The sequence below is a fragment of the Ictidomys tridecemlineatus genome, chromosome 3 (assembly GCF_052094955.1).
Source record: "Ictidomys tridecemlineatus isolate mIctTri1 chromosome 3, mIctTri1.hap1, whole genome shotgun sequence".
Classification (NCBI taxonomy): domain Eukaryota; kingdom Metazoa; phylum Chordata; class Mammalia; order Rodentia; family Sciuridae; genus Ictidomys; species Ictidomys tridecemlineatus.
Window position 1 is genome coordinate 19,630,129 of NC_135479.1, and position 21,966 is coordinate 19,652,094.

Below are 21,966 nucleotides of genomic sequence, written 5' to 3' on the forward strand. Positions count from 1 at the left end.
AGGGATTAGAAGCAAAAGGAGAAGTTAGAGTCTCCTTTTGTTTAGAGTCTTCAGGTCAGAGGAACAGGGAGTAATGAAGTCAGCAAAATAACAACTGGCCACATATCCCATTTTCTCCTCCATGTCATCTCAGTGTCTCTTTGTCCTTCCCTGTCCCCAACCAGGCCACATGATGAATGAAGCCAGCCATTGTTGGCCTTCTGTTCCAGACTGAATCTTTATTCATGTTCTTTGGAAACTACTTACTCTGTAGCTGACTGACTTCCTGTTCCATTGACCTAAGGGATGGCCTGGACTTGGGGGAGAACAGACCCAAGTGTACAAAAGCTTTGGTGGTGTCCCAGCTCCCAGAACATGATCTCCCTCTGGTCAGAAGCTGAGTAGCATTCAAAACTGTTTCTTGCACTTTATCTCCTGACCTTTGGCTTCCAGCAAACAGAAGTCCCCCTACCCTATTCCTTCTCATTGCCCTCTCCTCTCAAAGGCAGATGGAGAAGGGTGGGTAGTTGACTGAAAATTAAAATTTGGGCAAAGAAAGTATTATAGATGCCATACTCCTCTGATTCTCAAACACTTGAAAATTGGGCCTACCCCTTCACTTTTTTCTCCCCCTGACCACCTCTCTCTTCCCCAAAAGCCTGTCAGTAAAGGTCATCTTCCATTTGAGTCAATTTACTTATTTTTCCGAGATAATAAAGTTACATGGTTTGAAATTCAAAATGTACAGAAAGGTATACAGTGCTAAGTCCCCTCCCAAGCCTGCCCCCTCCCCAGAGGTAATCAGTGTTACCCATTTCTCTTAAATATGCGTGCATAAGCAAATATGTATTTATATTCTCATTCTTTCAAAAACAAACAGGAAGTGTACACTATACATATTCCTATGCCTTTCCTTTTTTACTTGAAGATTATTTATTATTAATACCTAAAGACACATGTTTTTTTTAGCTGGATAGTATTGCATTATAAGATTGCATCAAGTGCCAGGTGGGATGACACATGCCTGCAATCCCAGCTGCTGGGAGGCTGAGGCAGAAGGATCACAAGTTCAAAGCCAGCCTCAACACAATGAGACCCTGTCTCAAAATAAAAAATAAAGGGCTGGGGATGTGGCTCAGTGGTTAAGCACCCCTGGTATCAAAAAAAAAAAAAAAAAAAAAAAACCACACCTGCAAGTATGTTTTGACCAATTATCTAGGGAGGAATGTTTCTATTGTTTCCAATCTCTTGATATTACTGTAACCATCCCAGGCCAAACCCAGGAGGGACAAACAGATCCCTCCAGGTCAGGCTCCTCCCCATTAGAGTCCCCAGCTCATTTACACGTCTGCACATGATTGGACAGCCCTGGCCTGAGGGTGGAGTTCCCAGGGTTTCTTGCATCTTGGTCACACACAACCCTGAGACAAGATGACCATTTTTCATTACCCAAAACCACCTGCAATGCTAGGCCTAGTTGCTGCTCACACTATGAACATTCTCATCAAGAGAGAACAGGGCCAGCAGATGAAATGGGCAGAGAGAACTTTCCAGAAACACATCCTGCTCCAGATCAGAAGTGGGGGCAACTCCTACTCCTGATATGTGACAGACAGGGATTATCCTCTTCAATGATTTGTCCCGTTGCATCTTTGAGACTTCCATAATCTCAGGACCAGAAGAGACTGTAGTTGAGAAACGAGGACTGGAAAACATGGGGGCTAGGATAGAGGGACAATCACTCAGGACTTGAGGGGAAATTCCAGAACACAAAAGCAGGCAGGCACTCAAGAAGGAGGCAGTGGGTAAGAGGGAGTAAGGATGAGAGAAGGAAGGGACTTGGATAGAGGGAATGTGGGCAAAGGGTCCCTTCTAGCTCATCTGTGGACATGCAGGACTGATGGGCACTCTGCCCTGGGATCTCTAGGGAATTATTTCCATTGCAGAGTCCTTGGAAATCGTCTAAATATTTGGAAATAAAAGATTTTTTTTTTTAAAGAGAGAAGCATTTGAAGAAAAGCATAGCTATTACTCCAGCCCCCTGGCTGGGTCATTCCTCCTCTCCCTAAGGTAGGAACTCAGCACAGCTGGGACCAACCAAGCCCAGTGTTCTTATGTCAGGCATCTCAGGATCAGAATGATAATAAGAGGAGGAGGGAAAGGAGGACAGTGGAAGAGAGAGGACCTTGACAGAGACATCAGAGGTATAAGGAAGGAGAAGAGGGAAACAGGCTGCCCTGCCCTGCCCAGTGTCCAGTTGCTGCCCCAGCCATCCTAACCTGACTCAGCCTCTGGTCAGATTGGCCATCCCAGGAACCAACTAGTTGTAAGAGAAGCCCCCATGGGAGAAGGCAGGGAGGTCAGGGGCACAGGCAGCAGCTTGGGACAGGCAAGCCAGGGGATTGATCCCACAGTCCCCAGCATCCTGGTCCTCCCGGAAGTAGACGGAGTCAGCAGAGTAGAAGGAAGGGTCCTCATCAAAGAAGTTGTAGGGTCGGAGGAAGAAGCCCACTCCATTCCCCACAGTCACCGTGTTGGGAATATCCTCTGCATGTGGGATGTGCAGAAAACCAGCTGTCACCCAGGCCACCAAGTCCTATCAGGGAGAGAAGAAAGAGGATCATGAGGTCAGGCTTTTCTAGGGATATGCCCTGCCTCCCCAAGTGGCCCTTCAGGGAAGGCTTCAGCTCACCAACCCATGGTTCTTGAACCTTTAAATATTTTCCCTTCTGACCCCAAAGTCAAAGCATGAAGAGTCAATTTCATAGTGTACTGTACCTGGCCTGCACCCTCCATCTCTGACGCTTCCTATCCCTCTGCCCTCTGCCTACCAACCCGAAGGCTACTTCAGCTGCTCTCCCCACCCCCAACTCTCTGAGGGTTCCCACATTACAACTCAAGCCAGAAGGATTGGATGAGGGAAGACAGGGCTTGAGAAGCAGAAGCAGGCTGCCATGGAGACTCTTTAATGGTCAAGGAAGGAATGGAAGAAGCTCAAAGTGCAGAGCTGTGGTCTTCTCTATTAATTTCCAGCCCTGCTTGAGTCTTGGGACTTGAAAAGGACTCAGTCCATGAATTCAAGTGCTGTAGGGTTTGGAGGACAGGCCCTGCTCCTCACCCATCTGATGCATATGACTTCCCAGCTCAGGAAGGTTTTCAAGAGTAAAGGATCAGGTCCACTAAAGTGCAGAAAGCAAGTGTCCACTCCACCTGAGATCCCATGGTTTTCAGGGACTCTCCCAAGAGAAGGTGAGACTCATCCTTGTACCTCCATCCCTCTGATATCCTGCCCCCGAAGTCAGCTCACCTCTCCAGCAATGGTCTCATTGTTGATGAAATCATTGAAATCCACAGTGGGGGCCCAAGGGTCATTTTGATTAAAGATGCTGCTGCTACTGGGCTCCTCCTCCTTCCGCTGGGTCACAGCCAGATGGTACCTAGAGGGGGACTGCTCAGGACTCCATTGTCACTAACCCCATTCTGCTGCCTGATCATGATAAAAGGAATCTGGGTGCTCAGACTTCAGCTTCTTCCTCCCATTCACATACCAACTCAGGATTGCGGAATTCCTGATGTCATCCTAGAGGGTTCCATCTTCCTATTGGTCACCCTGCCATTTTACTGCATGGTCCCTCCCCCATCCAAAACAGGAATAAGTCTTCACTTCTCAGTTTTAGTCTTCCAAAGAGAAATGAGTCCCATTGGCACACTGATAGCTAAGAAATGCTGAGATCTCATCTCATCGTGAGTACAGTCCCAACTGATCCTAGTGTCCCCTCCAATGCTTCCCTCCCACTCTCACCTCCTGCAGCCCTGACAGCCCACCACTCACCTCTCCCAACTGAAGGCTCTCTCCATGGAGCTGTTCTGGGGCAGTGGCTCCCCCGCAAAACTAAGTATCTGGATGCGGTAGCCTCGTGGGTGACCCCACTTGTTGCTGTGGTTGCTGGCCAGGTATAGGTAGCGGGGAGTGGCCCCTCCCAGGGGGAAAGCAGCCTGCTCCTCTGTTTCCAGCAGCTTTCGGGTCACCTGCATTCTCTGTACCTGGCGTTCAGGGTTCCAGGGCACAGTCGTGGGGACAAAGGCCATGTCTTCAGCCCAGACCCAGTTCTCCAGTCCTGTGTGGGGTGGGTGAGGGTGGAAGGCTGATCATGTAGTTGCCCTGGTCCCCCTGGAGTCCTCCGCCACCTGGCTTCAGAGGGGGGTCAAAAAGCATCCCAGGACAGAGTGTGGCCCCTGCTTCCCTTCCCTCTGAGACAACCCCAACCTGCCAGTCGAAGATGTTGATCTCTAATTAAAATATTTTTTAATTTTCCTTTCAGCATTCTTCTTATTATTATAAGTTGTAGATGGACACAATACCTTTATTTTATTTAATTATATGTGGTGCTGAGGATTGAACCCAGGGCTTCACACATCTAGGCAAATGCTTTACCACTGAGGTACCACTCCAGCCCCTTTCAACATTTTTTTTTTTTTGGTACTGAGGATTGAACTCAGGGGCACTCAACCACTGAGCCACATCCCCAGAGCTATTCTGTATTTTATTTAGAGACAGGGTCTCACTGAATTGCTTAGTGCCTTGAAGTTTCTTTTTTTTTTTTTTTTTTTTTTAAAGAGAGAGTGAGAGAGGAGAGAGAGAGAGAGAGAATTTTTTTAATATTCATTTTTTAGTTCTCTGCGGACACAACATCTTTGTTGGTATGTGGTGCTGAGGATCGAACCTGGGCCGCACGCATGCCAGAGGAGCGCGCTACCACTTGAGCCACATCCCCAGCCCTTAGTGCCTTGAAGTTTCTGAGGCTGGTTTTGAACTTGAGATCCTTCTGTCTCAGCCTCCCAACTGCTGGGATTACAAGCGTGCCTGGTCCTTTCAACATTCTTTAGCAGACAGGACTGTGCTTGTCCCTGGGGACAGAGATGAATGAAACACCATCCTAACCCTACTGTTGTACCAGGGGACAAAGACAGGAAATCACTGCCAACCCTATAATGGGAGAGGGGCACGGGTGAGCAGAGTCAGGGTTACAGGAATATAGGTGCAGGCAGGGATATGGCCCATCTGGGGAAAATTTTCTGCCTAGCCTGAAGGGTTGTCACCAAAAGAAATGACATGGAGGGTCATTCTAGGCATGGACAAAGCCTAAGCCAAAATCAAGAAGACTAACTATAACCTGTTTGCTCAGGCACAGGGAGGATGTGGGTGTGGCTGTGGTCAAGCAGGGCAGGTTGGAGCTCCTCCAAGAGGGGATGATCCTTGTAGTTTTTTCTGTAGCTGATGTCCTGCAGGGGCTGGGTAAGTTGGGAGCTATGTAAATAGCAGGCTGGCACCGGTGGCCCTCTCAGCACAGAGTCGACCCTGGATCTGACAGCATCAAGAGTGGAGGCAGCAAAGAGAGGGCTGATATCTATAGGGGTCACCAGTGAGGGTTCTGAGATATTGCAGAGGAAGAGCAGGGGAAAAAAACAGTGATAATGAACTAAAGGAGGGAAGTGAAAAGACAAAGACAGAAATTTCAAGACATCATGTAGCCTTGACTGACCAACTTCAGGAAATTCCTGGAATTCTCCACAGTATTCATTCTACCTCTCACAATGAAGTTAATTGTAGCCAGAATGAGTAATAGAAAATCAGGGAAGAGGAGGACACATCTCCCAGGAAATGTACAACTTAGGTTGTTCCATGATGGTCTCCTTGTGCCAGGGACTCAGCAGAATGCAAACAGATCCTCTAACATACCAGCACTATGGTCCAGACACAGAGAAATGAGCCGGAAAACCAAGAGCTGCCTCCCTGAAGTGGGGCCCACATAAGTGCATAGGAGATAATAGGGAACAGACCCTGGCTCCATCCTGACTTAGCCATTTCTCAAGATTTTCTTTCTTTTTTTTTTTTTTTCTTTTACTGCAATACTGGGGGATTGAACCCAGGGCACTTTACCATTAAGCTGTATTACCAGCCCTTTTATTTTTTATTTTATTTTCAATAAATTTCATTTTATTAAACTACTGAGGGCCTTTTTGGCCTTGAAATTGGGATACTTCTGTTTCAGCCTTTGTGGCATATGCCACAGAGCTCAGATATTTATTTTTTGAGACAGGATCTCTCTAAGGTGCCCTGGCTGGCCTCAAACTTGCTATCTTTCTACTTCAGTCCCCTATGTCTCTTGGATCATAGGCTTGCAGCATAGCACCCAGATGATTCCCAAGATTTTCTAACGGGGTCACATGGAGGAAAGCTGGCAGTTGTGTTCCCAGACAGCAAGCTAAGATCCAAATAAAACTCAACAGCCAGCTTTCTCCCATACAGCCAGAAGGGAACCATGAAAATCAAAATTCTTTCTTTCCTGCATAACCTACAAAAAATCCCAGACAAATGGAACTCTTCAGTCCTTCTTGCACAATCCTTGTCCCCATCAAGATGTCTTACCTGCCACATCCAGATCCACCTTGAAGTGGGCACTGTGGGTGTGAACCGTGCCCAGTGTGTGTTCCCCAACTCGGTTCCCGTACTTTTGGGCAGCACCAAAGAAGAACGAAGAGCTGATGTAGCCCGTGGCATGGACTTTGACTTCTATGGCCCCGTTGGGATGGAAGATCATATCCCACACATAGTCATAGTTGAGCAAGGTAGAAACAGATCTGAAGACCAGCACTGTCTCCGCAAGGCCCCCAAAATAGTAGGAGTTGAAATCTGAGTGGTGTCGCCGCAGCGGGAGGCCCTGATTCTGTTCAAACACACAAAAGGCATCATGTATTGTCTTGGGGGTCTGGGACTCCAAAAGGAAGTGCCAGTCCACATATGTGGCCAGGTAGGGGCAGTCCACCCCACGTGTCAAGGGTGTGGAGTACTTGCCAATGCCAAAGCTACCATCCATATAGCGGGTCAACATTGCAGCTGGAGAATTTCCACCATAGATGGCCACGGCCTCCTGGACGCTGACTTCATAGGCCACCCTCTCCCCTTGGAAACGGATGTCAAAGATCCTTGGGCCACTGAAAGCTCCAAGGCCAAAGGAGAAAGTCCACATTGAGGAGGCCACTTGATTCCCCTGGACACTGAAGCGGGGACCCTGGGGATGGAACTGCAGAGGGGGAGCCCGACCAGGGGCCACTGGGGACTTCAGGGACCAGGACCCACCTGTGCCATTGTCTGGGATTACAACCACATTCACCAGGCCAGCCTCAAATTGGTCCTCTAGCTGGGCCAGACTCTCATAGTAGCGGCCTTGATAGAATACCTTCTGGATGGTCCAGTGGGCAGGGTCCAGGGCCTTGTGGTCCACCAGCAGCTCCAACCCCACAGGGTGCAGGAAAAACCCAGCCCCTGAGAGGTTGTAGTAGAGGCCAAACCAGGTGGCCCGGTCCCCTGATTGTAGACCACGGGGGGCTGTGGTCATTGTCATCAAGTTTTTTCTCTGGATTTTGTAGAAGCAGCAGTGGTGAAGGAGTCCCTTAGCCTGGGGCAGTTCTCTGTTGAAGATCATCTGGTCTATGTCCAGGTATTCTCGGATCAGCACAGGGCGTCGGTGGTAGGGCAGGGGGCCCCCATGACGCTCCACAGTCACATCCCGCATGTAGGAGGGGTGAGGCAGTGGCCCCACCACCAGTTCACTCACATTGGGCTGGGGTTGTCCGCCAAAGAAGATGATGGCCAGCGCTTCTCGGGCAGGTGGCGGGCCCCCTCTGTCCAAGTGGGTCAAGGCTGCAGCCTTGGGAGGCAGCTGCAGCTCCACTGAGAAGACACAGTTGTCTGAGGGGCGAGCCTGGGCTGCATCCACCAGCCCTGGCCCCAGCTTCTGGGCTAGAAAACTCATCACAGCTGTCAGCTCTTCGGGGCTCAGGTCTGCAAACAGCTGGCTCTGGGCAGGGTGTGTCCAGGGCTGGGCACTTGGAGATACAGAGGGGCAATGGGAAAGTTGGCTAGGTTCAGTCCCATCTCCACCCCTGCCAGCTAGTAGGACACAAACCAAGGCAAAGATGGTGATGATGGCCAGAGCGAGGAGCACCAGGGTGGTCTTCTGGTTCATTGTCCCTTGAGATGGGGCAGGATTCTACCAGTGTGAATCTGTATATTCTCAGGCAAGCATGAGGGGCTCTCTTGGCTGCTGGATCAGGGGCTCCGGGACTCTGGCTGCAGTTCCTGGTAGTCAGCTGCTTAGGCTGAAGGCTGCCGAAGAGGAGAGGCAGGCAGGGTGGGGCGGGGGGAGGGGCACACCAGAGTTGGGGGGCGGTCTCAGCAGGCTGCAGCAATTTCCACAGACCTTACATGGCTTTGTTTTCCAGGCTCCAAATCAGACTCTGGTCTGTAGGTCAGGGTTGGAGTTGGGGAAAGCTGGGGCTGGCGGAAGGGTGAGAAAGAGAGCTTGTGCAGAAAAATCCACCACCAGCAAAGAGGTGGGTCTGCCCAGCAGTCCCTGGGCCTCTGAGCCCGGTTTCTTCTATAAACCCCACCTTCTCTGGGCCAGATGTTCTCTTTCCTGTAACTAGGAACTATTGTTCTCCTCCCAAGCAAACCCTTACCTCCAGCCTCCTCAGCTTCCCAAGCAGCATTCCTTGGCCAGGTCTACCCCCCCTTACACTCTTTCCTCCAATGCTAATTTCATTGGCACGAGTCCTCAGTATTCCTTAGAGGACTCTACACACTTAAAAAGTCAAACAGAACAAACTCAAGTGAAATTCTTATAACACTTTTTATTATCAATTACACATAACAACCATTCCTTTTTAATACACATGCATAAAGGAATGCCTGGTATGATGCAAACATCAGCTAATTCTGAGTGGTGGGATTTGTGGTGTTTTTGCTTGAATATTTCAAAATTGTTTTTATAAATTTGTCATTTAAAAAATGAGCAGACAGTAAGAATTAACCAAAGTGACACATGGAGATTTTATAGCTTGGGAGGAGGATATTCCCTAAGGAGTACGGAGGGTAAAGAGTCTGAGGAGCAATGTGATAAAAATACAGAGAACTGAAGGGGGAATGGAGAAGGCAAGTGTCTCATCAGATGCTGCTCCCTACCCCTACCCCCTATGTTCCCCCCTACTCTCAGATCTAGAAACCTTGATAAGAAAAAAGGGGAAGGTCTGGGACACAGGCTGCCAAGTTGGGGGTGCAGGCCACAGGGTTGATACTGCAGAGCCCAGCATCCTGGCCCCTCTCAAAGTAGACACTGCCAGGGGAGAAGATGGAGGGGTCTTCATCAAAGAAGTTATGAGGTTGGAGCAAGAAGCCAACTCTGTTCCCCAAAGTCACCGTATTGGGGACATCCTCAGCATGGGGAATGTGCAGGAAGCTGGCTGTAACCCAAGCCACCAGATCCTGCAGGAAAAAGGAAGAGCTGGAGGACTTTGGAGGCAAAACCCAAAGAACCACCCCTCAGTCACAACTCCCTCAGGCTGTTTTACACCTCTGCCCAGCAGCTGGAAAGTGGGCAGTGTCCCATGGCTAATCTCACCCTAGGAGGGATGACCCACTTTGGTCAACAGAAAACTCCTTGGCCCCCAAATCAGAAATGGAAACCATTCCCTCTAACCTATGGCTAAAGGCTGGGCAGCCAAGATACAGGCATAGAGGAGCAGCCCTCCTGAACCTACAGCTACCAACCTCTCCTAAGAGGGTTTCGTTGTTGATGAAGTCAGCGAAGACAACTGAGGGTGTCCAGATGTCAGACTGGAAATAGATGCTGCTGCTCTGTGATTCCTTCTCCTTCCTCTGGGTCACCACAAGCTGGTATCTGACCAGGAATTGTCATAGGAAGGTGGTGTTGGAAAATATCAAGAGCCATTACTAGCCCACAAGTCCTTTGGATCACATTCTGAGAGTCCACTTCCCACCCCATTTCTACTTGGATCTGAGGGCAGGTCCAGGGATAAATGGTAGGCCATGGGTAGTGAGTTAGGGCCAGTCCTTCCCTACCACCCACTGCCCAGGGCCCTCCTCACCTCCCCCAGCTGAGAGCCCTCTCCATGCTGCTCTCCAGGGGCATGTGTATGCCAGGGGGGCTGTGGATCTGGATTCGGTATCCACGCTGATGACCCCAGGCATTAGTCTGGTTGCTGGCCAGGTAAAGGTAGCGGGGAAGGGGGCTTCCCCAGGAAAATGCTGCCAAATCCTCCCTTCTCAGGACCTGCCGTGTCAGCTGTGGCCGCTGCAGCTGGTGCTCTGGGCTCCAGGGGACTGCAACAGGTTTAAACACCACGTCTTCTGCTACCACCCAGTTTTTCAGCCCTGTCAGGGTGAGGGAAGGGAAAGGAGTTCTATACCAAGTAAGGTGGTTTGGACAGGCCCATCTTCCCCACAATGCTAACTGCACTGGCCTGACATCAGAGAGTACCACCCTGTGCTAGCACAGTGTTACCCCACCATCTTCTAACTTGCCCTGTCCAGTAGGATAACCACTATTCTCATGTGGCTTTTTAAATTGAAAATTCAGTTCCTTGGATGCAGTGGCTGCATTTACATTGTTTGGTAGCCACATATGGCTAGCAGCTCTTGTATATAATGACAGCACAGATAACAAACATTTCCAGCATCGCAGAAAGTTCCATTAGCTCACCAGTAGATCTTATACAGAAGAATATTTGCTTCTCTGATTCTTTCTGAATCTCTACCCTAGGCATAATCAAAGCAGTTTTATTGCTATTTTTCCAGTAAATGGAAAAGCACATGCAACTGGGTAGTAACATTCTTTTAACTATGAAAGGAATCGGTCTTGGAGAAACTAGTTAGGAAAACTCAATCCCCTTCCACAGTCCCAGATCTCCAAGCTCTGTGACTGCTTTTTACCAGCAAGGTAGGGAAAGCTTCCGATCATTTTCAAAACCAGCAGATTTGTAACTCTTTCTTTTTCCTTGCAGTACTAGGGATGGAATTTAGGGACACTCTACCACACCAAGCTACATCCATGGCTCTTGTTATTTTGACAGTCTCACTCAGTTGCCCAGGCTAGCCTTGACTTGTGACCCTCCTGCCTCAGCCTCCCAAGTTACTTGGATTATAGACATGAGCCACCATGCCCGGCCAGATTTGTCTTTTGTTTGGGAGTGCCTTGGAATTCTATTGCACCCACAGCCTGCATTGCCCAATGCAGTATTTGATCACCCTCTCTTCAGGTTGAGACTGTTAGTTCCTTTAAATGTGACCTATGGAAGGTACCTGACAGTGAAGCACTCCACTGGGGCTAGCACCTCTGCCAGCTGCAGTTCTGTGCTGGCACCTAACTACCAACTTCTGGTCCCACAGCAGCAGCTGGGCTGCACACACTAGCAACTCAACATTAACATTACCTGAATTGACTTCCCAAAATTAGGCTCTTTAATGCCAAAAACACTGAAGTGAAACTTCCAATTGGAAAAGTCATAGTCCAATTATGTCAGAGTAATCTAGCTAATATGATTATTTCAGATGTGTTTTGGTTTGAGTTTTTCCTCCCATCACCCCTCCACAAACTCAAGCACAAGCCTGTATTGCATGCAGGGTACAGATTTTGTACTTAGGAGGCTAATGTTTCACAAGAAATACTTAGTTATTACTGCATTATTCTTGAGCAGACACTTCCTGCCCCATCCTCCTTAATTTCCCCAACTATAAAATGAGGAGGGGCTGGTAGATATCTAATTTTCTTTCTGGGTCTAAGTCTGTGATTTGACAAGTTTGCTTTCTGTCCTTGAAAGATCTGTCAAGAGCAGCAAGTCTTCTTTAAGAATTCCTTTCTACACTTGCAGCAAGCCTATCACATATCTGACTCATCTCTGGAAAGTTAGTTCATTGTGATGACACGTATGGGGCAGCCCTCCCCACAAGGCCAGTTAGCACTGTGGAGAAACCCCTAGTATAAGACCCTGTCCTCCAAGCCCCAGGTTGCTTTCTGCCTATGCTCAACTCTGTCCTCCCCACCCCCACTCACTCTCAATATTACTGAGCAAGTAGCAAAGTGCATAACTCCAGCCCCATCCAAACTGACAGGGCTAATTCACTCTCCCAAGGTGTCACCCAAGGCTAAGGCAGCCAGGCAGACATTACATTTAAACTAATTTCACAACTGCTGCTGGTCTTGGAGGTTGGGGCTGGGTGGAAGAACCCTTTACACCTTTGGCCAGATACCCAGAAGCCCGGATGTGGACTAGCTGACTACACTCACAGTCCAGGTTCTCCCCTTCCATAATCACTGTGGAGTTGGCATAGTTGCCTTGCTGTTCAGAGACCTCAGCTTAACCTAAGGGATTCCCTCCCCTCCCCTAACCCCACCCCTCAATTTTCACACCCTGAATACTCACCTGCCACATCCAGGTCCAGCTTGAAGTGGAAGGCGTGCGTGTGCACCGCCCCCAGCACCCATTCCCCTACACGATTACCAAAGAGGAGGCTCTCTGCTCCTCCACTCAGGAAAGCTGTGTTGACATAGCCTGTGGCATGGACCCGCCCTTCAAGCGCCCCATTTGGGTGCAACACAAAGTCCCAAATGTAGTCATAGTTACCCACAGATGACACAGACCTGACCACAAGGGCTGAGCTGGCCAAACCACCATAGAAATGACTCTCAATGTAATTGTGGTGCCTTCGAAGAGGTAGTCCCTGAACCTCCTCAAATACACACACTGCCCCTGGGAGCAGCTGGACTGTCCCTTTGCCTGCTAATATGTGGATGTCCACCATTGTGGCTTGATAGGGGCAGTCCACACCCCGTACTAAGCCTCGGCTGTTAAGGCCAAGTCCATAGCTGCTATCCAAATATCGGGTCATCATTGTCTTGGGTGAGTCAGCACCATAGACAGACAGGCACTCCTGGACACTGACTTCATAGGCCACTCGCTCACCCTTGAACCGAACATCAAAAATCCTTATGCCACTAAATACCCCATGGCCAAAGCTCAATGTCCAGAGGGGGGATACCACCAAGTTCCCTTGTACACTGTACTGAGAACCCTGGTGTGAGAAATGAAGAGGGGGAAGAGGGCCCAGGGTGATTCGGGACCTGAGGGATGAAGACCCATTTGGTGTGGGTAGAGGCACTCTAACCACTTCTAGCCGGCCAGCTTTAAACTCCCATTCTAATTGGCCCAAGTCTGCATAGTAGTGCCCAAGGTAGAAGACCTGCTGGACAGTCCAGCGGGCAGGGTCCAGGGCACTGTGATCCAACAGTATTTCCAGCCCCACAGGGTGAAGGAAAATACCAAGACCTGAGACATTATGATAGAGGGCAATCCAGGTAGCCCGGTCCCCTGAGCGCAAACCTCTAGGGGAGGAATGTAGAGGTGCCAAAGTGGAGCCATTGTAGTTCAGGACAGAAGCCAGGAAGACAGGTGCCTTGGGTAGTTCCACCTCTTTCAAATGCCTCCATGTCTGTACCAATTCAGATCTCAGCATGGGACGTCGGTGATAGGGCAGTGGACCACCATGACGCTCCACAGTCACATCCCGCATGTAGGAGGGGTGAGGCAGTGGCCCCACCACCAGTTCACTCACATTGGGCTGGGGTTGTCCGCCAAAGATGATGATGGCCAGCGCTTCTCGGGCAGGTGGCGGGCCCCCTCTGTCCAAGTGGGTCAAGGCTGCAGCCTTGGGGGGCAGCTGCAGCTCCACTGAGAAGACACAGTTGTCTGAGGAGCGAGCCTGGGCTGCATCCACCAGCCCTGGCCCCAGCTTCTGGGCCAGAAAACTCATCACAGCTGTCAGCTCCTCTGGGCTCAGGTCTGCAAACAGCTGGCTCTGGGCAGGGTATGTCCAGGGCTGGGCACTGGGATATACGGAGGGACAGCGAGGATGCTGGCTGGAACCACCTTGCCTGGTCAACAAGATGTAGGCCAGAGTGAAGATGGTAACAAGGGACAGCACCAGGAATACCAGAACCACCTTGAGCTTCATGGTAGATGCTGAAAACTAAAATCAGAATCCTGCTAGCAGCTCCTTCCAGTTCCTGACATCAAGTCAGTGTTTATATTCAGTAGGATGGATACGAATGGAGAAAACTCCACCCTGTGGGTTGGACAGGAAATGTCTAACTTGATTTGCATAATTTTGTTCCAATTTTCTGCCCTGTGGTTTGGCTTTTTCCTTGTCCCTGAACTCCTACTAGTAGCAGTCAGTATCAACCACTGATTCCCATCACTTAGACCAGTTGAAAATGTATCTGGACTAATGATATGAAACTTCACCTTCCACCCAGAATAGGTCTGAGAAGAAAGCAAATCTCTGGTGCCTAATTCAGTTCTGCATATCACACATATAGGCAACTAAACCATTTTTTTTTTTTTTAACTTTCTGCCAGGCACTAGACTGCACTATACCCCAGTAGCTCCAGAATATACTGCCCCGTTCAGCAGTAAGCACTCAGTTCTGCCTGTGACCTAATGGCAATCCCCTGATTTAGCCTCAGGCTTCTTCTATCTAATCAGTGAGAAAGGAGGAGAGGTTGAGGGCCTGGCCTTTGTATTCAGATTCCAGCTTCCTAAGCTATGTGATCTTAGGGGACAGAATTTAAGTCTTTAAATTCTGAGTCCTCATCTATACAGAAGGCATACAGAAGGCATAAAACTACCCAATAGATTCTTGAAGATTAAATGTGATCATGCACATCAAGTGCTTACCAACCCAACACAGGGTAGATAGTCAAAAAACTGCTAGCTATTGGTACTAATCTGTGAAAGAGAATAGAGTAGATGTACTTTCATTGTTTAAGACCTTAAAACTCTTTACAGAAACAATGGGATCACTGGAAACCATAAAGCTACTTGCAAGATGAGGAAACTTTATTTCAGAGGGAAATAAGAGTCCTAAGCAGCCCTCCAAGTAAGTTTAAAACCAAGACCAGAATCTCCTCAACAATTTAAGACATTATTCAGAGAGGAGAATTAATATAAGGTAAAGAAAAAGTCTGACTGAGAAGGATATTCCTTGACCACATCATTCCCCACATGGAACTATAGCAGCCTCTACTGGCAGCTCATGGGAAGGAAGGAACTGGGATCTTGTGCAGGTAGGACAAAAGGCAGCTAAGGTTTGGGAAGAGCTAACTTTCACATAATTTCAAAATGAACACAAAAGAAGGATCCACCCGTCCCTCTTGGTGTGCATGTCTCAGTCTTTCCACTAACCTAGAAAAAGAGGCAGCTCAGTTGGCAAAAGGACACATAATAGCATGGCTAGAGGTGTCTGTGGAGGCAGGTGTCTGAATATGCATGCATGAACCAGTATGTCCCTTGCCAATAGAGCATGGCACCAGGGTCTCCAGCTTTAGAAAGAGGTCAAAGTACCTGTATTTTTAATAATTTCTTGACATGGTAAAAGAATTTTACATTACAATCCAAGGGTAGTAAGGTGAGGAGGCAGCAGAACAATTGAACAAAAAGGGAAACTGAGAAACACATGGTGGGAGGAGGGAAGGGTTTTAGTTGGAAAGGATGCGGGGGTACAGGTAGGTAAGGGCACTGCCCAACTAAAATGCAATTGGTTTGTTACTGAACACTATTCATGGGAAGACAGCATCCCGGCTCCTTTTCTACAGAATACTGGGAGTAAAAATGATGCATCCCAGATGGATATGATTGGGGTTGGAAGACAGAGACAGGGAAGAATAAAATTCAGAAATAGACACTGAGAGTCACTGGCAGACTACACAGATATCAACTCTCATTAGCAGGAAAATAAAAGCTGGGGGGAAACGGGGGTTAACAAAAAAGCTGTAACAATAAATGATATCTCTGGAAGGTTCAAGAGAGGCAACTGACTCTTCTATGGTTTTGACTTGCCTGGCGTATTCCCACACGCACACATATATACATCATATGTATGTGCACACACACACACATATACACACAAATGGCTGCTTTCCCCAGAAGCACAATACTATAAATAAGAGAAATATTTCCCAAAGGAGCAGCAGCGTCTAGACCTCACAGTTGCAGACACCCCACCCCAATGTACAACTGGCCTGGGAAAAGGCAATCAGGAGTCAAAGGACCAGCCATTTCATAACACCAGAAGGACCAAGTCAGAGAACAGGCCTAACTCAGCCCTTTGATCTCCACTCTCAGTTCTCCTCCAACTCACCCTGGGCACCAAGCAGCAACAATATCAGGAGGGAGGATGGCTCCAGGACTTTTCCCTGGGTATATGACAACTATCACCTCCTGAAAGGGGTGTATGTGAAAGGGACTACAGAGGAAGAAGAAGGTATGCAAGGTATTGGAGTAAGAAGGTGTGTGTGCAAATCCGTATGTGTGTGTACAACACGCATATACATGTGTATGTGAAACCCCCAGTTATAAAACATCTGAGGGTGTTAAGGATATTGAAGGCCTAAGATGTTGTTTGTCACGATTAGGTTCAAGGTGGGATGTGAATAAAAGGGAAACTCTAAGTTATCACCAGGGCAACTGTGGCAGGGAGAATTCAATGTCCCACAGATGCAAGACACACCATCTAGCCTTACAACAAGAAGAGAGGAGATGGTTCCCCCACACACACACACTTCAGTTCCTAAAAACCACCTAGCATTCTCCCTATAGTTCCCTTAGCTTCTAACCAATCAATCAAAAGGAAGAGAACACAAAGTCTGACAAGCAGAGTGCGAAAGGGGAGAGAGAAAACACAAGTGTTCTTGTGCCAATATCCTGTAAGCACAAACCTGGGAGTTCTCCAGAAATTAGGACAAGCTGGGTGTAGGGTACTAGGGAAGGACAGAAGAGTTCCTGAGGCCTGAAAAAAGAGGTAAACACATCACGGAACTAGATGAGAGTTTCATTAGACTCTAACTAAAAACAGAGAGGTGTGATTACTATTTCCAGCCAGTTTCCCCATCACGATAGTCATGTAACAAACCAAGGCAATGTCGGTCTTGAGCCAGACTCACAGAGTCCCCTGGCCCTGGCCCTGGCCTCAGTACAGTGTCTCTGCATTGCTACTCCGGGGCCGTTTGATCTTCTCGATATTTTTCAGGATCATGTCATGTAGAGTGACCTGGGAGAAGAGGGATCAGGGAATCACACATCTGTTCAACCCTTACCAAGAAAATGAAATACTGCCACAAATCCCCAAGCTATCATTCATGTCATCCCAGTCCCACTCACTGAAACTGCATTCAGATTGGCTGTACTACCTCTCTTAAATCATTCAAGTGGGCCTGACTGAGCATTGCCCCAGAGTCTAAATGTACGATACCCCTTATTTTAACAACTTATTTTTGTACAGTAGATATTAAATCCCCTTTTAGAGATTAAGAAACTGAAATCAAGCTTGAACAAGACAGAAGTCACATATCATAAATGGAATTTGGTCCTAAACCTAGGTCTTTCTGACTCTAAGACTCATATCTAACCATTACCACTATATTTCATATACACACCCACCTAGATAGAAAGGAGATACCCAGGTAGACCCCCCTCAATGATTTCATGTTCCCAGCACCCCTTCATGAGAAGAATTTGTTCTACAGTTTTGTTTTTTGTTCTGAGATGGGGTCTTACTGTTATTTAGGCTATCCTTCAACTCACCATTCTCCTGCCTCAAGAGTCCTGAGTGGCTCGGATTACATGCACATGCTACTGCATCTGGCTGTTTTATTTATTTTACCACCAACCCTCAGAAAGTTTTAAGAAAATTCTCAAAAGAAGTAGAAATCAAGGCAACTTCAGGCAAGAACCAAAGTTACTCACATATTGATTCCTCAGCTCTGATATGATAAGCCGAAGACTGATGTATTCTTTCTCATCAATCTCTGTCACGGTGCGGCGATAGTCCTCCTATGAGGACAGGCAGAGAAAAAGGCTAGTCCCCAAGATCTGACTGTTCAGATAGCTCATTCCCAGTAATGTCACTCCTCCTTATCCTGCCACCTCCACCCTTTGGCCACAAACACTTACCACATGGGGATATTTAGCTATTTTAGAAACCAATTTGGCTCTTGTAATATAATATCTGGAAGGAGAAAGAAGAGGAAGAAGCTGCAGGAGATCCTGAATAGTGCCTACCACCTCACAACCGCGAGTTATTGGGCCAAGCATAAGCAGCCCTACCTAGAAATCTGGTCCAGATAAGATGCAGCTTCACTCTCAACAGTTCTTAATTCTGCAACTGTCTCCTCCTGGGAAAAAGCAAACAAAAATAAGTGAGTCAAAAGCCACTTCCATGTTACTATACAGCAATCCCAAAGAGAAAATAGATAAAACAGGGGAGATGACGTATCTCCCCAACCTTGTAATATAAGCATCTTACCTGAATGGACACACCAAAGTTGTTCCCATCTTCTATCCTGGGAATCAGGAGCTGTACCCACATTTTGACCTGGAAATTGCGAGATCAAAACATACATATGACGACTTTGGCCTTTTCTGCTGAAACCCTGAAGCCCATGATTCATGATGCTGGAGCTAGATGCTAGGGACACAGGACTCAGGATTACCTAGTCTGCCAACCCCTACACATGCCTCCAACCCTGCATCCATCAGTTTTCACAGTTCAAGTGGAACTATTTAAGGCCAGCCCACAGGTCACTAGCCCCAGCCTTACCGTGTTACATTTCTCAATCAGCAGCCGGATCTCAGGTTTCACTTTCTCAATTATGTCCACCAGCTGCTGGTTGCTTTTTAGCATCCCATTGGGCATCACAAACACCTTTGTTCCTGGCAGAGATAGGAAGGTCAAATGATTAGGGTGGGAGGAAACCTCAGCATCCTCTACCTTTTTCTCTTCTTCCCTGCACTCATGAGATGCTATGACCACTCCTTTTTATCTGTCACAGTCCTACCACGACACCACTATCAGAGTAAGAGACACATGCATCAATAGATGAATAGCTAAAGTATGCTAAAAGCTTTTCAGAATAAGGAAATTTTAAAAAGGAAAAAAAGGGTGTGTGTGTGTGTGTGTGTGTGTGTATATATATATATATATATATATATATATATATATATATATATATATATATCTGTGTGTATGTATATGTATGTGCATGTGTGTGTGAGTTTAAAAAATAACCCAGAACTGGAATTTCCACAAAAAATCTGAGATGTGGAGTTTCAATTTCTAATTGTTCTCTCTTAGCAATCCACACTAAATCAAATACTCTGTTTTTTGGAAAACCAAGTTTAGAGCATTAAATAATGGCTACGTTTGGAGGACTGGTGATTACTCTGAGAAATAAAATCAGATCTTGCTTCCTGACTGAAGTCTAGATCCATCCTATTTCTCAGGGCTGCTGTTGAGCTGGGGTAGAGGCAGCTCTTACCTTGGAACGCCTCTTCACACTCATCCAACCTTCGCTTCTTATAAGTGGGCTGAGGAACAAAAAGGCAGGAATTAGCCTGCCTTCAACACTCACATGCCCATCACAAGATACCCTTCAAGCAAGTTTACTCCCTTCCTCAATCCCATAGATTGTCTTTTAATCTCTGCACAAATTCCCAAGTACACATAAGGCTTTCAGAAAAGGTTTTTGCCACAAAGCAATCAAGGGAGAGGGAAGATGATAAAGTACAGGAAAAATAAACTAATCAAGGCATGGTGAAAATAGTGAAAATAATCAAAGAAATACGCACAAATCTGCTGGTTCTACAAATAAAGACAATATTCAATCAACAAACATGTAATTAGCACCTGCTATGTAACCAGGAACAATACTAGGAGTTGAGAATACAAAGTGGAGACAGTTCCTGACTTCCAGATGTGCAAGGTCTATCAATGAGACAGTGATGCAAGCAAAAAACAATACAACTTCATTGGTATTATAACAGAATGTGGACATATGACTAATGAGGACTAGGTGCTAAAGATGAACAGCAAAGACAGGGCCTGTAATTATATAGTAAGAATTTCTCATCCATAACAAGACTCAAGACATTGAAAAGAGGTATGAAAAGTCTTGTTTAGAGCCATGGGAAAAGTCAGGCAACCTGAGGTTAATCCTATTTGAAACTCGCTCAAACACTAAAAGTAGCATTAACATATTCACCTCATGTTATAAGTGAGAATCAGGGGTTAAAAGGAATATACTGAACCATCATGTCTATAACACTCAAGAATCCTAGTCCTCATATCTGATTCCCATTGTCTTCTATGTACATCTTCAAGTTACCAGGAAATAGAGGATCAAGAACCTACTGCTTAAGAACACAAAGATAAATAGACACTTACACCATCCAGTCCATCATGGCTATTCGTGAGAAGAATGGGATCAGGGACTGGGAGATTCATGTCCGAGTGGATCTGAGTTAGGTCATGGATGTTTAGGATTGGTTCCTAAAAGAGAGACACCAACCCCAAAAACCAAATTAGTTTTTTCAAGCTGAACAAAGAAATACTTCATTTGAAGGTCAAGGAATGAAGTGCTTTACAGTACAAAACAAAGCAGAATCAACACAATTTGTCACTTATCAGAAAGATCAGGACCCCCAAAATGGGGAATTTAAGAAAGAAAAAGGTCTCTCACCTTCAAAAAACTATCAAGTTCTAATAACTTCTTTGGGAAAAAATTTGCCACCAAGTCTTCTGCCTAGATGAGGGGAAATACAGCTGAATTAATAACTGTGGGAAGGTCTCTCTACAGATCTCTCTTCTCTGGGAAATTACCAACTATTAATCAACATTCATTTTTCTATTTATTTCACTTACCTCACTTGTGATCCGCTCCCTGAAAGAATCAACCTAAAATTAACAAAGAGAGTTACTCAGTAGGAGCAATTCAGTATCTGGCAAAAGAGGTAAGGGCAGGATGGGAAATCCCAAACCCAGCCGTCTCCCTCACCTTGAAATTGTAATGAGAAGGTGAGAGGCCCCCAGACTGCAGATACTTTATTTTTTTGAGGATCCATTTCTCCATCTCAGGAGAGGGAAAGTCGGGGCTTGAGGGCACCCGTTTGTGTCCTCTCCTCTCCCCTTCCTCCCTCCCTCCTCCCTGTGTCTGAAGCTGTTTGAATTTGATTAAGCAGACAAAAGACAGGTAGATAGAGGGATGTGAGCTCACAAACGTGCCAACTCCCACCCAGGCCTGGCCTATACACGAGCCAGGCGGGCCTCCAAGGGCAGGGTCAGCAGCAGCGTCTGGGGGCGGGGACGTTGCTGGGCTGAGGGACTTCCAGCTGTCACTGGCCTAAAGCACTGAGTCCAACTCGCGTCCGCGGAGGTCTCCTCCGGACTCTCCAATACCATACGCAGTACAGAAAGCCACCCAATGTTATCCTTTCCCCCATGCCATCTCCGGGAGTGGGGGGCTGGGCTGAACAGAGCGGAAGCTCAGAGCTGATGTCCCCAGGGAGACAAAGACGCCATGGAGAGTGGGGAGCTGTTCAGGCTGCTGGGGGTTCGAAGCCGGGGGTAAGAAGTGCCGGACCGGTGCGGCTACCTTGAGCTTCACTTCCTGATCCACTTTCAGCAACGAGGCCATGGCCGGGCCGGGCCGTGTCCGCTCCGCTGGAGACCGGAGGCGCTGTGGGCTCCGGGGAGGGGGCCAGAGGGACCTGAGGAATCTCGGCAGCCCTCGGGACCCCGCCGCCCTCTCTGGCTTTCTCACTACTCGCTCGTTCCCTCCCTCCGTGCCGGCCGTACGTCCGGCGGCCCGCCTGCTGCCTGCTGCCTGCTCGCTCCCTCGCTCGCCCTCCCGGCTTTCGCCGCTCACGCCGGAAGTTACGTCACAGCCAATCGCCGAGACTCCTGCGAGGATGTGCACGTGCTCCGCGCAGCCTCTCTGAGACTTAGCTCGGTGGGCTCATGGGGTAGCTCGTCTTACCCGGGCTCCTGTGCTGAGTAGTATCGAAATAAAAAGGAGGGTGGGAGGGGTGGAGGGGTTACTGAGTGCTCAGCCTCCAAGAGATTTAGGAATGTTTGACCCTTCATTGGCCCGGAACTCGCCTTCACCAAAGGGACCTTCTGAGCCGCTGCGGACCGGGGAACTACGCTGTCGCGCCCCAGTGACGTAGACCCGAGGAAGCCGGCCGCCTAGGTTCTGAGTTCAGGGGTCTAGTCCGCTATCTTCTCCCTTGGGCCAAGGC

General features: G+C 47.8%; 3 protein-coding genes across 4 annotated transcripts; all 3 read right to left on the reverse strand.

Moving 5' to 3' along the window:
- Positions 1 to 198: 198 nt before the first annotated feature.
- LOC144375601 (amine oxidase [copper-containing] 3) lies at positions 199 to 8,465 on the reverse strand. Its single transcript, XM_078041016.1, has 4 exons — positions 6,410 to 8,465; positions 3,812 to 4,097; positions 3,287 to 3,416; positions 199 to 2,575 (listed from the first exon to the last, which is right to left on the reverse strand). The coding sequence occupies exons 1-4, from the start codon at positions 8,007 to 8,009 to the stop codon at positions 2,300 to 2,302; spliced, it is 2,292 nt and encodes a 763-aa protein (XP_077897142.1). The 5' UTR covers positions 8,010 to 8,465; the 3' UTR covers positions 199 to 2,299.
- Positions 8,466 to 8,653: 188 nt separating this feature from the next.
- On the reverse strand, positions 8,654 to 15,073 carry LOC144375603 (amine oxidase [copper-containing] 2-like). 2 transcript variants are annotated; one of them, XM_078041019.1, is made up of 4 exons: positions 13,219 to 15,073; positions 9,928 to 10,213; positions 9,590 to 9,719; positions 8,654 to 9,304 (listed from the first exon to the last, which is right to left on the reverse strand). In XM_078041019.1, the coding sequence occupies exons 1-4, from the start codon at positions 13,847 to 13,849 to the stop codon at positions 9,038 to 9,040; spliced, it is 1,314 nt and encodes a 437-aa protein (XP_077897145.1). In that variant the 5' UTR covers positions 13,850 to 15,073; the 3' UTR covers positions 8,654 to 9,037. The 2 variants fall into 2 exon arrangements, with proteins under 2 accessions (XP_077897145.1, XP_077897144.1); XM_078041018.1 differs by having other exon boundaries at positions 12,262 to 15,073.
- Positions 15,074 to 15,216: 143 nt separating this feature from the next.
- On the reverse strand, positions 15,217 to 21,606 carry Psme3 (proteasome activator subunit 3). The gene is made up of 11 exons (XM_078041057.1): positions 21,321 to 21,606; positions 20,591 to 20,623; positions 20,409 to 20,471; positions 20,114 to 20,218; positions 19,209 to 19,257; positions 18,491 to 18,603; positions 18,197 to 18,265; positions 17,998 to 18,065; positions 17,845 to 17,899; positions 17,638 to 17,724; positions 15,217 to 16,942 (listed from the first exon to the last, which is right to left on the reverse strand). Exons 1-11 carry the CDS (start codon positions 21,360 to 21,362, stop codon positions 16,862 to 16,864), a joined length of 765 nt encoding a protein of 254 aa, XP_077897183.1. The 5' UTR covers positions 21,363 to 21,606; the 3' UTR covers positions 15,217 to 16,861.
- Between the last annotated feature and the right edge of the window lie 360 nt (positions 21,607 to 21,966).